Below are 14,378 nucleotides of genomic sequence, written 5' to 3'. Positions count from 1 at the left end.
GACACTAGATTATACTATATGTTTCATTTGTGATAGCTGATGGAGTAAGAACAGTCATTACATCTCAGTTTGAAGCAATCTCTGGACAGGTGTCTGGCCTCTGCTTGCGCGAGAGTATGGAGGCATTTCAACTTCATTTAATGGTCTGTTCCCACAGGGTGTTAATACAGCGGCTGTCAAACACCCTACAATATGACTCCGGGGAGCTGTCTTGAGGAATGCAATAAGTCTGGTTCAGGCTGACCCCCCTGTGTTGAGCGTGACCTTTGAAGTAGCAGATCTGCTGTTTCACCGCGGCTGCTTCAAAACGCAGTCATCTCCCTCCCCGAGCCTGCCCAAGCCTTTGTCAGCATGGTAATAGAACAAGCTCTTAAATGGGATTGTAAACTGTGCCTTGACCCCCCAAGGGCACTTGAAACTACTTGCCATATCACGTTTATTAGCTTATTAAATTGTAAAATGATTCTCTGGCTGAAGCCTCATTTAAAATGGTGCGCGAGCTGGCGAGCCAGTGAGCTCACCCACTCAACTTTTAATCTAACGGCCGCATCCCTGCTCGGTCACTCCGCCGCTCTCAAGAAAACATAATGGAAGCTAACTGTTAATCAAGAGGCCGCTGGAGGAGGAATTAAATGCACGCAGTGGTAGGTTTGTGAATAGGAATCAACGGGAGAAAAGAGGAGCAGTCACTAATTAAAAATACATTAACTGGTTATCATGCGTTGACATATTTTGCTTGATCTTTTTTCCTAATCAGCAGTAATGAACGAAGTGCTCTCCATCCACTGGGTATTACATGCTACGTTTCAGTGAGCAGTAAAATTAGCTTAGGGCCCCGAAGCTAAGTTGAATTGATGAAGCTTTGCTAGGTTTGATTACGGTTCTTGTACTGTACTTAATAGAACGCTGTCTCCTCTTTAGATTCCTATTCACATTAGAGATGTGACTACCCCGAATTAGTCACTGCTGGGAATATCTATCTACTATTATACAGAGAATTACAGTGGTTAACTGCAATCACAACTGTTGTAATCATGGCTTCTGCTAATCATGGAGGCTCACACTCAAATCCAAAAATATTATGGCCCAGTGCCTTCTTTGGAAACAATGCTGTCCCACTCCACACAACCCCACGAGGAAAAATCAATACACTTTTTCTAATAAGTCATGAACATGTTTTCAGATCAGACCTTTGACCTCAGAGCTGTGAGTCAAGGACATTTATATGCTATTAAATACTCAATACCAGCCTCACAGCTGTAGTTACTGACTCCAGGGGGAGATGTGCATGAAATATCATCAGCAGTTAAAATGCTAACATGCTGATATTTAAGAGGAAACAAGTTTTTTTTGCTTTAACTTATCATAATGAAGTGAATGCTGATGCACAGTGTAAGCGCTACAGAAAAATGACGCCATCATCATTTAGACTGTTTCCCTGTAAGATTTGCTTTCACTATGCTATTCTGTCTGCCAACAGGTACAATGGTAGATGCTAGAATGTATCCACTGAACGACAGTGTTTTGCCTAGTTTTGCCCGCTTGTGCTGTGATTGGCACATGCTAACCCTAACCATGACCTCTTTGCCTTTACCCTCAGGACCTGTGTCCACCGCAGCATTTCTAGTCAACTGAAAACTGCAAGTGGTCCAGCTAGGAGCGCTTGAGAGCTCTTTGGAGGCGAAGCATTTTTTCTAGTGAGACGCTTTGGTTGCTTCTGGTTGCTGTGATACAGAATATCCACAAGTACTTGCTGTGGATGAAGGGAAGGCTGAAGCACGCAGGGAGAGAGGATGGACCTGCAGGTCTATGTGGCTTCATGAAAGGAAACATTTGTTGACATTTATACAGTATATCAATATATTTCTCCTCCACTGCAGCTGTTGCTCAGCACTTGTACATGTAGGATGTGATGATTGGTCTTTGTAGTATTGTGCCCTGCCTCTCCTTCACTGTGATTGGATGGCTGGATAAAAGGTGACAATGATGAGTGCAGGGTATCACTCAAAGTTGAACTTTTTTTTTTTTTTACTCTGCCCTCAGAAAAAATAGCCAAATGTGCAACGCTCAGTGTAGAATAGATGGTCAGCGCCTCGTCACACTACTTGCTTTGTGTAGCATGGTGTAAATGCACGGTGTTCCCACTGCAATGATTTTAGAAAAAAAAATACACACGCCTCATGAAAAAGTCACTTCTGTGGACGTGGCCCCTAAATGCCTCTGACCTCGAAGCCCAGTTACAGCGAAAAGTCACAGCACAGTGAGGCGGCACTTGGCAAAACGCCTCATCTGTTGAGTACATTCTAGCATTTACCCAGGAAAATGAAGGCTCAATTTATAGCACAGAGGAAGTGTGTCAACCTCGCGTGGGTTTTCTCTGGGTACTCTGGCTTCCTCCCACAGTCCAAAGACATGCAGGTTATGTTAATTGGTGACTCAAAATTACCCGTAGGTGTGACTGTTGTGTGAATGGTTGTCTGTCTCTATGTGTCAGCCCTGTGATAGTCTGGTGACCTGTCCAGGGTGTACCCTGCCTCTTGCCCACTGTCAGTTGGGATAGGCTCCAGCACCCCGGTAAACCCCTAACTTGATAAGCAGTTATGGAAAATGGATAAATGAATGAATGAATGAATGAAATTGGTAGCTATCCCCATTTACAGCAGGGGTGGAGTAACTCTGGAAACCGTGGTAGTTATTTGGCTCTGAGGAAAAAGAAAAGTAACTTGAACTTTGCAACAGTGGTGCCAATAATACCACTTGAGGGTGGGAGGGTGAGTTGAAAAGATGGTTCATTAGTTCATTAGTGTTGCAGGTATTTCATCATAAACCAAAGTGATGGAAAACTTAGGACTTGAAGGTGGTGCTGAAGGAAACTTTAAAGCTCCACACAGTCACTGGTGTTTTCATTTAATCAACCTGATCGGACCTCATTTTAGGATTGTGAGGGTGTGTACAGACTGTGCTGAATTTACTGACTCCCTTGTCAGCAGCGGACAGGGTGTGTGGGTGCGCAGGGTCTTTAAGGAATCTTAAAAGTTACCACAATTTATCTGGGACATGAATGTCTAGAGGAAACGTCGGGAGGTTACCAGGGGGAGTCTGTGATACTTCACTAAAATGAGAGATATTTTATTCTAGGCCAAAGTATTGGACTGATAAATTTCTCCAGACCTCCGAAACTGTATGTATTATGCAATAAAGGCTCATGTATGTGATCTACTAGCTGCCCACATTATGAAAGCCCCCAGACGGAGCAGCCATATGTCCTGAGAAGTGACAGTGTGGAAGGTGAATGTGTCCATTATCACTGTTACAGTCAGAACATGTGTATGGATGCTGTTTGTGTCCTGGCATATGCGTTTAATTCACACTAATGTAATGTCTCTATCATAATGTGTCTGCATCACTTAAACAGGTTAAACTCCTTGTGCACTGATGGTACTTAGAATATAATACTGACTCTGATTATAACCACAATCATTCGTCGTATTCAACATTCAACACTGAAAGAGAGAGAGAGAGAGAGAGAGAGAGAGAGAGAGGGGGGATAGAGAGGGTCAGTCATGCGCCGACTCACGCTCTTGCTCCTTACATGCACCCAATCCACTCCTATCTAGTACCTGTCACACGCTGGCTGCAAAATGGAATTGACTATTGATTTCCCCCTTACCACAGGTCAGTTGTGCTGGCAGGCTATAGTGGGCTCACAGAGAGCCTCGTGTAGGACAACAAGAGGAGAGCACAGGGACACCGGGAGGAAACACACACATTACAAAACCCGCACAAACACATGAGCACAAACACACGTTCTTATAAACCACCACTCATGGGATTGTGTAAAGGCAGACGGCGGAGGTTGCTTTGAAAGAGGTGTGTGTTACGAAACGTGTAGCGTAACACACTCAGGACATGGCAGAGCGGTGATGAAACCGTGGTGGGATTTGTTTGTGCGGCAGAAAAAGTTAAATAAGCATATGTTTCAAAGTGTTGAGGAATTCTACATTTCCGAGGCCAAGTTTTGCCACACTGAAACACAGCAGGAATTCTTAACTTTAATGGCATGTGACCCTTTAAAATAATGTCTGTGTGTGACTCTTTATCACAAGTTATTATCATTATGGACAGAGTTTTGCCTCCTTGGGAGTGGTTTATTTGTGCAATTTTCAGTGTCTTTGAGAAGTGAAAGTACACAGTGTTTCATAAGAAAAAAAAAATATAGAAGAGAAAGGCGTGTATCACTAATATTCAAACAATTTAGTGTCCCATTAGATTTATCTGTGAAGCCCTTGGTGGGTCCAAACCCCAAGTTTGGCAACCATCGACAGAGAAGACTGTTAAGGGTTTGTTAAACAAGTGTTTATTAAGTCTCTACTTTGTCGTTAATTGTGGGTGTCTCGAGCAGGAAATGAGCTTCACCACACTGTGCCACCTTAGTTTACCTCTGACACACACTGATATAATTTGACATCAACAGATGTTAAAAACTACCATTGCTATTTGTCAAAGCACACAGGCTACTGTAGATTTTAAAATGGCAAAAGCACCATCCTTAGTCAGAGTTGTTTTGAGCTTGAACCTATGGGTACATTTTGCCAAACACCAATTCTAACAGCTCAGGTAATTTGCATGCGATTAGTTTTCTTATATTTTTTGGATGTTTGACTTATTTATTATTTATTTAGGTGTCGATTGTGTTGGTTTGTTGATAGTATGATATCTAGGATCACGAGGAAAAAATAGGGAGTGCTGCACTGGGTGGGTTTAGGCTCTATAGTACAGGCAGGCAGTCCAAAAATGCATCTAAGGCACTGTGACTGTAGTTAAAAATCCTTTATCAATACATGGATAAATCAACGCGTTTCGAGAGTCTTCATCAGGGTGTAAAATGCTTTGGAAACAGGTGTGCAATTTAAGAGGGTCAAGTGATGTACTAGACAAAAACCACACTGACAGAAATTACAAACGAAAATGACATAAATGTAAACTATAAATAATTGATATATGTAGTAACAAAAAAAAGGTTCAATGCCAAATAAACAAAAAGGAAACAACAGTGAGATAAAGTAAGAGTTGTTATATATTGTGACAAACCTGCACATTAAGTGGCAGAAACTGAAAAATGTTAGATATGTATGACCTGTGTGTGAACGGACAACAAACTCATAACGTGTATAAAGTGTTTAACTCATAACTAACAAAAGGATTTGACAGTATCAAGGATCACAATTGAAAAAAAAAAAAAAAAAAATCTGGAATTTATTATGTCATCCTTGATGTTTTTGTGGTTTTCATTTCTTCATCCCATGTGATGTCAGGTATTTCAAACTTCCAACAAACGCCTGAATGCACCTTCACACAATGGCATGCACTACAGTCTGTTCTGATTTATCATGCACTGATTAAGTATACATGTTGTCTGTGTCCCTGGATTAACTTTATAGTGTTCATATACAAACTTTAGACATTTTAAAAGACATTTAGTCGAGCTTTGGAAAACGCTTGTAAAACTTAGTCGCCTAAAGCCAACAACATAAACGGTCCAAGCTCCACTGGACACTAAGTTGAGTGGCACGACTTCCTCTGTGGGCTCTATAAAGTTTTACTGTGTGTTGGTGTGTGGACAATGATCCGACTGACATCAGAACTAAACTGGTCTATGGAGCGTTTTGTTGAATTCCGTTGGGGACGCCAGCTCATGGGGAGCGCCAGCATGTGAAACCAGAAACTTTATTTAATGACAAACCAGAGGGCTGCGACTGTTTGTGTGGCCTGTCTGCAGTGTTATTTATCATTTACTGCTGCTCATTTCTAAATATGCCCAGTGAGCTATTTTGGAGCATTCATTGGTTCATTTGCCTTTTTCAAACTGCACAAAAGTAGCCTCTGTTCAGGGCTGTGAGGAAATAAGAAGTGCCTAAATGTTTGCATGTTTTTTTAGGCAAGCATAAATGCTTTATGCAAGCACACACACACAGTTTCCAGGCTAACCTTGACTGCTTTGCAGAAAAACCCTCATGAAATCAATACTGGTACAGACAGTGAGAAGTGGACTCTATGAAGATGTGAATTTTTTAATGGTGCAGATGATTACAGAAAGCGTACAGTAAGAAATGTGTGAAATATAAATAGCCCTGCAATAATTGATACCTGTTTAATTTTAATAAAAACTGTCATAGTGATGACTGTAATCTGTTTTAGGGCCTCACCACCTCACAATAAAACAGCAATATAACAGTAATATTCTTGTTATTTTATCCATCATGTGGACAAACAGGCAGTTTACGGTGGTATTTTACTGGAAAAAGTAGCAAAACAATATGTAGCAGTGCAACACCACAAACCACAGCCTCGAAAATCGATTGCAATTGTAAAATTAACTGCTAATTTGATACTCAATTATTCGGTTTGAGTGATTAAAAAAAGCCAAAATGTTCTAAATCTGGCTTCTTTACTCACCTATGACAGTAAACTAAATATCTTTAGGGTGTTGACAAGACCTCTGAGGATGTCGTCTGGACTTTGGGAAACACTAATCAACATTTTCACCATTTATTACAGACGAAACAACCAATCGATTACCTGAGAAAATAATATAAAGATAAACAGTTAAAATAATCATTAGTTTCAGCTCTACTGTCAGTCCCTCTGTTCATGTAAATTAATCATATCTGTTTCTGGGGTGTACCACTCTCTGTGTGAGATTTGTTGTCAATCATCTCATCTGCCTCGGTGTAATAGTTGAGTTAAACTGTGATGCAAAGGGAGAGGATCTGATATAACGAGATGTCAGACTTAGTTGTCAGTCAAGTCATGCTAATGAACCTTCTATCTGGCATGTTGTGACATTAAACCGGCGAGCGGCTGGTGATACGCGCTCTGTGTTTTATCTTAGGTTGCTACAACCCACAGGTTTATACCCAGCTGATTCTCCTACCTGCCCTGATTTTCGCCCTCCTTTTTCAAACTGTACAAGGGGTCATTAAGTCATTGATTGTGGGTAAGGAGGCAAACAACTGCAGGGTGTCATAGGAAGTGAGTGTGTGGCAATCAGTGACAGAGAGGCCCGGCTGAAATCCTGTGCTAGAAGGGTAAGTATATTTGGCTTTATGGTTCTTGTGATACACTGAGATCGTGGATGTATTATTCAACAGGCCTATTAGGTACAGGCCCAATGATCCCCCACGTATCACCACCCCCCTCACTCAAATTACACATACTGACTACTCAAAATCACAACAACAACAACAACAACAAAAAACCCACACAAAAAGAAAAAACACAAACAAATGGAGAGAGACACAAAATAACTACATAAACAGGTAAAACAACCACAAAGAAACATGATACAATAAAGAAAGATGCAAAGCTGCCTCAGAGAGACTCAAAACAACCACAAGGAGACACAAAAGGACCACAAAGAGACAAAAAATGACCTCAAGGAGATGGAAAACAACCCCAAAGACACACACAACAATCACAAAGAGATGGAAAACAACCACAGAGACACACAAAATGACCTCAAGGAGACACAAAATGTCCATTAAGAGACACATAACAACCTCAAGGACATTTAAAACAACCACGAAGAGACACAAAATGACCAAAAAAAGAGGCGCAACAACGTCAAGGAGATAGAAAATGACCATAAAGATGGAAAACAACCACATGGACGTGCAAAACAAACACAAGGAAACACAAAATTAAAACAAAAAGATACAAAACAACCAAAAAACACAAAGTTGCCTCAGAGAGATGCAAAACAACCACAAGGAGACAAGATATGAATATAAAAATCACAAACAACCACAGACACACAAAATTACTACAAAGAGACAAAACAACCAAAAAAGAGAGTTGCCTCAAAGAGACACAAAACAAACACAATACGACACCGAATGACCACAAAGAGACCCATAACAACAAAAAGATGTGTTAGGGTTTGCAAAACCACCACAAAGTCTGTGTGTGTTGCTCCTATGTAGGAGAGGTGGTGGAACCTCTTTCAGAGTCTCATACTGCACCTAAATCTTGACATTAAAATAATTCATGCATCATATACTCTGCTTCTGGTTTTGAACGTAACCCGACATGTTCAAAATGTGTGGTCTTCAGGTGGGCTTCCTGCGAGCTGCCTGCGGCTGCTCAATGTCCCTTCTCTCTGCCCAGCCTGACATCTTGTATGATGTATGGCCGCTCCTCACTGCCTGCCTTCCCGCTCCCCATAAACAGTTGATTGCTTTACTTTGTTCTGTCACTCATTTCCTTTTACACGTTCTGGATGAGTGCTCATAACACACTCTCTCTCGCCGGCTCCTGATTGATTGATTTATTGGTCAATCACTGAACAACCTAACCCGCCTTCCATTTCACACTCTTAAATGTCTTTCAATGAGGAATCAAAGCCGGGGGGGGGGGGGGTGACTTATGAAGCTTTTCTACAATTAGTCTGGTCTCAGAAATCCATCTGTGCCTTTAGCTGTTGCTCTGCATTGTAAAAAGAATTAGAGTGAAGGTAAATATTTTGCATTTATTGACACCAGGGACTCAAATTCCAGATCTAGGGCTGCATTTTAACACCTCATTGTCTCTGTTAGAAATGTCAGAGCGCTGGTGAAACATGCCATCATTGAAAGACCAAAGCTATTTGGACAAATTAGCATAACCACTAGTAGTACTTGCAAACAACAGATTGTAAACAGATTAGGGGATTTGTCAAAAGCTGACCTTCTGTTAAACAGCACCTGTGTTCGACAAAGTGAGCCAAAAGGATACCTGCAGTTCCCTTTAGCGCCAACAGATGGCACTCTGGTAACATCCAGGCCTCAGTGAGACATTATGATGAGGGGAGGAGGACAAAAGGCAGAGAGACACTCAGAAATATAACCATTAGTAGTTTTATATTCAGGAGAGAATGTAAGCTGTGACTTGTCTTAGAGCTACAGGTGAGGAAGCAACAATGCAGGAGCCTGTACACAGATAAGTTGGACATTGTTTCTTGCAGTAAAGGTTAGAGAAAACCAGACAAATGGATTCTGAAATCATTGTTTTTCCCTTCACAAAATGCTCGCCTGTTAACTTTAAGAACTCCTCACAGGATTTGACAAGACAGCCAGACTATGTGTCAGACCCTTTAGCTCAGTGACTTATTCTAACTGGACCTGATTTCGCTTCTCGTCAGATGTCTCAGGGCGGGGTTACCTTGAAAAAACTGTTTGACATTGAGGCGTCTGCGCAGCGGCTGAGCAAGATGGCCAGAGAACCTAATCCTGTTCAGTCTACCGACAGCAGCACTTCCAGTCATCGCTCTGACGCGGTCTTTGTCGGTGATGCCGGATGAACCGAGGACAGGGACTCCTCTTCCTGGGCCGTTTCCAGTTAGACCCCTCTGGTGAGCACCGTGACCCCTGCTTCTGGGCAGGGAGAGCCCACTCAGAGACATGCCACGTCTATTTGGGACAGACTCGTCAACAGCAAGGTCGTGCTCGTTGTAGACAAATGAGAGTGGCTTGTTGCGACCTTGAGGATCCCAATTCACAAGGTCAGGCTGGCCCCGGGCTGCAGTCAGAGTTGGGGGGGCAACATGCTTGACCTCCTCAAAATTGGACTTGCGGTTAATAACTGAGCGTCCTCTGGGAGGGCTAAGCACTTGGTCGGTGGTGTAGTCACTTTGAACTGGACTGTAAGTGCCATGCCAACTCCTGGGGTGAGCCTGTTTCTGTATCCTGTCATGTAGGGATCGCACTTCTGGTTGACTTTGACTGTAGGAGGCCACGTTAGGTCCAGTCTCATCCAATTCAGGATCACTGTCATCGTAAGGCTGAGGACCAAACGCCATCCTGTGGGGGGCTGGTCCATGGAGATCAGGGGCTCCATGGACTCCAGGAAAATCCAAACCCAGGGCAGCTGCATGGGCTACAGCAAAAACACAGACGTATTAACAAACTAGGAATGCACTGATTTACTGGCTGCACAATGGTATCACTAAACTGGGTCAGTAAGAAACCTGGGTGTCATTTTAGATTCTGATCTCAGTTTTAAAGCTCATTTTTATTGCTGCTGCTTACTGTTATTTATTTTTGACACCATATACGTAGCTATAGCTTAGCCATCAAAATGCTGAGAAGCTTGTTCATGGTTTTGTTTCCAGTCGTCTTGACAACTGTAATGCTCTATACACTGGCCTATCTAAAACTGTCATTGCAAAACTACGGCCCATTCAGACTGCTGCTGCCAGGGTTTTAACAAAAACTAAAAGAAAGACCATATAACTCCTGTTTTATGTAACCTACACTGGCTCCCAGAATCTTTTAGAAATGATTTTAAAATCTTTCTATTGGTTTTTAAGGCTCTTAATGGCATCGCCCCCTCCTGTTATAGATTCCCTATCATCTTATGTCCCTCTATGAACCCTCTCCAAGTTAAGACCCTCTTTTAACCATTCCTAATGTTCATACAAAAATCTTAGGGAATGCTTCTTTTAGCTACTACGCCCCAAAAATACAGAACACCCTGCCTTTAAATATCAGACTTGCTGAATCAGTGGACAGTTTTAAATGACGACTCAAAACATATCTTTTTAATATAGCAGATAACTAGCAGCTTTCTGTTATACCTATTATACCTACTATGTATTTTCATTATTTGATTAATTATTGATTAATGTATTTATACCTCTCATATCTCCTTGAATGAGTGTTGTATAATCATATGGTTTTATTCCGTTACTGCATGAAAGGTGCTATAAAAATAAAGTTAATTTGTTCATCAGCCGATGTTCCCCTTGTTGACTGCCATCGGCCTCACAGGGAATAAGATGGCATTCAAAGATGAAGTGGCCGATGATTTTTCAATGCGTCACGTCAGTCTACAAAGCAGTGCTCAAAACTATCATTGTCTTGGGGACAATAGAAAAAATGTTAAAGATGAACAGAGATCTTCCCGGGGACATCCTTGCGACAAAAGAATTCACTACTGGTGTGCCAGGTAACGCACCTTATTGATTCTGTGTAATGCGACATAATGAGCAACAAATCTGTGTTGATATCGACATGAGGAGAGCTGGTTAACATTAGCTGTTAGCAGCCGGTGGCCAGAGCTAACAGCTAACAGAGGTTGCATTAATGCAGTGTTCTAACAGTAATTGTGAGCTTGTGTTTACAACACAGAAGTCTTGAACTCGGAGCTCTTAGAAAATTAACTCTTACGATGCGAATACCACAACAGGGGGCGTTCATATGGACTCTTCTCATAAATGCGGTACACATGACCCGTTTTGAAAGCAGCATGAGTTACATTATGAGGGGTTAAAGCTCTGTTCAGTAAAAATGAATATTAAGCAAAGGTAAGTCATAGCGCATTCATGATGTGTTCAAATGTAGTTTTTGGTGAGAAACTTTAATAAATAGTTGTTTGAAGGAGAAATTTGTTGATGTTTTCACAGCCGCTTCAAATACATATAAAAGAGGGAATTATGATAGATATATAGTAAAGAGGGTTTGTAGCCATTATTTTTAATAGATAGTTTAAAAAATGTGTCCTGTGAAAGAAGGTTATATTATTGGTGGTTTCACAAATGGGTATAATTGAATTTGTGTTCATTCAAAAGGTAGTGTAATGAAGGGCTGAATGACTTTAAAACAGTTCAGTTATTTTGTAGAGACACAAAACAACCAAAAAATGATGCAAAGCTGCCTCAGAGAGATGCAAAATCAAAACAAGGAGACACAAAACAACCACAAAGAAACACAAACTGACCATAAAGAGGCATAAAACTACTAAATAAATAGAGAATAACAAATAAAGATTTCTTTGTTTCCCTGGCACAAAAGGGACAATAAATAACAACAAAAACAAAATAAACACCAGAAACATCAGTATAGATAATGCCCAAATTGTTATTTCACACATCAGTATGGGCCCAGAGTTTCACTATCTCTGCATCTCTATAGCAGACTGTATTTACTCTCTGTGAGCGGTTTCATTGTTTTGAAATGTCAAATAAACCCGCTAATGGGTAATTATAAAAAGTACTAACATCAATCAAATCTCACTACATACCTCTGGCTGTTTTAGCACAATACACACCTCCAGCTGACACAGAGTGAAGCATGACGGCGCTGCAAAAGACAACAAACAGAGTCAGACAAAGAGCACTGCACTGAGCAGCTATGATTTCTTTATCCACAGGAAACATTAATTTTTAAAATACCTGAGAAGAACCATCAGTAGTGGTACATACATGCCTGCAGCCATATCAGCATAAACTTCACGGCAACGCAATTACTGTAAACACTTGCCACTCTTGACTTCTTTTGCAGCCACTCTGACTGCCCAAAACCTCACCCAGGCTTGATTTACTAATTACAGACAGCTGGTTGTCATAGAGACCAAAACCCAACCACTGAATCCAGTCAGCCGCTGGCAAATTGCTTCATTACAGGCAATTAGTTAAAATGCCTGCTCGCAGCAGAATTTGACAAAACAAGACATTTTGGTTATTTTTCATTTTAGTGGAACAAACATTTAAAACATGGCTGTGCGACGGGGGTGGGGGTGGGGGTGGGGGGTGGGGGGGTGGAGAGTCATACAAATATTTATGGTTCAGTCCAATTTGTGATCCCTTATTTAGTCCCAACAACAAAGGTAAAGTCAAAAAATGAAAAGTGTAAATGGGTGCCAGCAGAATCCTTTGATATAATTTGAATATGATCTATTTTTCAATCTGAGCATAATTAAGAACATCACCTCAGAACTTTAAATTACCTGAACAGGTAGCTAATTACAACTTCTAAATCATTAGACCTAAAACCTTGATAATGATATACAATTTCTGCATGATTACCATAACCACCACAAATTTAAAATGATCTCATTAAGCCTGGCCTCCTTTATTATACGGTTCAAGGAACACAGAAAGCATTTGGAGGCATAGCAATATCAGAGGGTATTTTTTTTTTTGTTAAATTTTGCTTTTCATAAACACGTACAGTTTAAGACTATTTGTAAGAAAAGCACTTTGAAAGAGAAAGGAGCAGAGCTCAGATTCTTGCAGTATGTCTGAGCCGACAATGAAGCAGCAGAAAGTGGTGGAAGCATTTAATAATTCACTCAAATTATTTCTGTCAGGACTGACAAGCTAAACGGGGGCTTGATTTAATTCTGTAATTGCACGTTCACCTTTACCCTGAACCCATACTTTGGTAATTAATAGGCTCGAGCTTTATTTGAAGTGTGGCACAGCAAGTAATGGAATTCAAATCACAGGTGATGTGAAACCAAAGACGTGCACGCCCGCTTGGCTGAGGAGCTCACGTTATTTTCCCACCACAGTGTCACCCTGGCAAAAAGTGGCGCCAACCCTAAATCAAGCTACAGACCCCAAACTCTGCTGCTTCGCTTCGAAGACCATCTGGTTTTTTTTGCTTGTTTTTTTTTGGTTTAAGATGGACTTGACTTTTCTTGGACTTTGCTATTTGACTTGGGTTTCTATTTAGGGCGGAGGAAAAAGTCAATACAGCATAGTATCACGATACTTTGTGTGACGATACTGTATCTATACACAGATGCCAAGCATCAATCTTTATTATTTACATTATTAGTTTCTGCAAATACACATTTTAATACATCTTTTGGTACTTGAATAACAAAATCAATTGCTTTTTTGGCCCACTAGATGGTGCTGATGTTTTTATTTCCTGGTGAGGTCAGCAGAGGACTCAGTCAGTGGCATTTGGCAGAGGTTCATCAAAACATAGATGGCATTTAAATCAAACATCTGGACTTATTTAGGATTTCTTAAAACAGAAGCAAAGGTGATTTGCAAGCAGTGTCATATGAGAATACTCTGGGAATACTACGAACATGAGGGCTCACCTCACACTCCACCATCCAGAGATAGCATTAGCCGCTGACAGCCAAGCTAACGTTAAACCCGCTCTGCCAAAAAATCAACCAATGGACACACTTAGTTTGACAAAACTACCATCCAACTCTGAGAAGGCTAAGAAAATAATAGTCCATCACCTGCTCCATGTGCAAAGATCTGTGTCCATACAGCGTTCATGAAATCAAAAGCTTTCCTTACATGCTAAGAACACATAGTTCCAGTGTTTTTAGCATGTGTACATGACTCTGTCCCGATGTTTTTTCACCGACACAGCTGTACAGTTCTACAGAGAAGTAAAGCACAGAGTTGAGGAATCTGAGTACAGCAGGAAGGGTGGCATTAACTTGTGATGCCTGAGCTTAAAGGTCAGTGGATTCATATGTGAATATAACGGCACATTATCTCACAGAGAACTGGCAACTGCTGTCTCACATTCTCCAAACTACAGCAGTGCACGAAAGTCACACTGGAGCAAACATTGCAGACTTGCTGC

The 14,378-nt window shown here is 41.1% G+C and overlaps 1 protein-coding gene across 3 annotated transcripts in view; it reads right to left on the bottom strand.

Moving 5' to 3' along the window:
- Window positions 1-8,553: 8,553 nt before the first annotated feature.
- The window catches only part of LOC125892792 (uncharacterized), a 44,323-nt gene continuing 38,498 nt past the window's right edge, over window positions 8,554-14,378 (bottom strand). Inside the window, exons 1-3 of one of the 3 annotated variants that reach the window (XM_049583026.1) lie at window positions 12,209-12,317; window positions 12,058-12,116; window positions 8,554-9,912 (exon numbers count right to left, since the gene is read on the bottom strand). In XM_049583026.1, coding sequence (XP_049438983.1) covers window positions 9,149-9,912; window positions 12,058-12,116; window positions 12,209-12,252 — 867 coding nt within the window. In that variant the 5' untranslated portion in view covers window positions 12,253-12,317 and the 3' untranslated portion in view covers window positions 8,554-9,148. Of the gene's footprint in view, window positions 9,913-12,057; window positions 12,117-12,208; window positions 12,318-14,378 lie in introns of those variants that run through there. The other 2 variants (XM_049583028.1, XM_049583027.1) reach the window with 2 other exon arrangements.

This window comes from Epinephelus fuscoguttatus, linkage group LG8 (genome assembly GCF_011397635.1).
Source record: "Epinephelus fuscoguttatus linkage group LG8, E.fuscoguttatus.final_Chr_v1".
Lineage (NCBI taxonomy): Eukaryota > Metazoa > Chordata > Actinopteri > Perciformes > Serranidae > Epinephelus > Epinephelus fuscoguttatus.
This window is presented reverse-complemented; position numbering and strand designations above follow the sequence as displayed.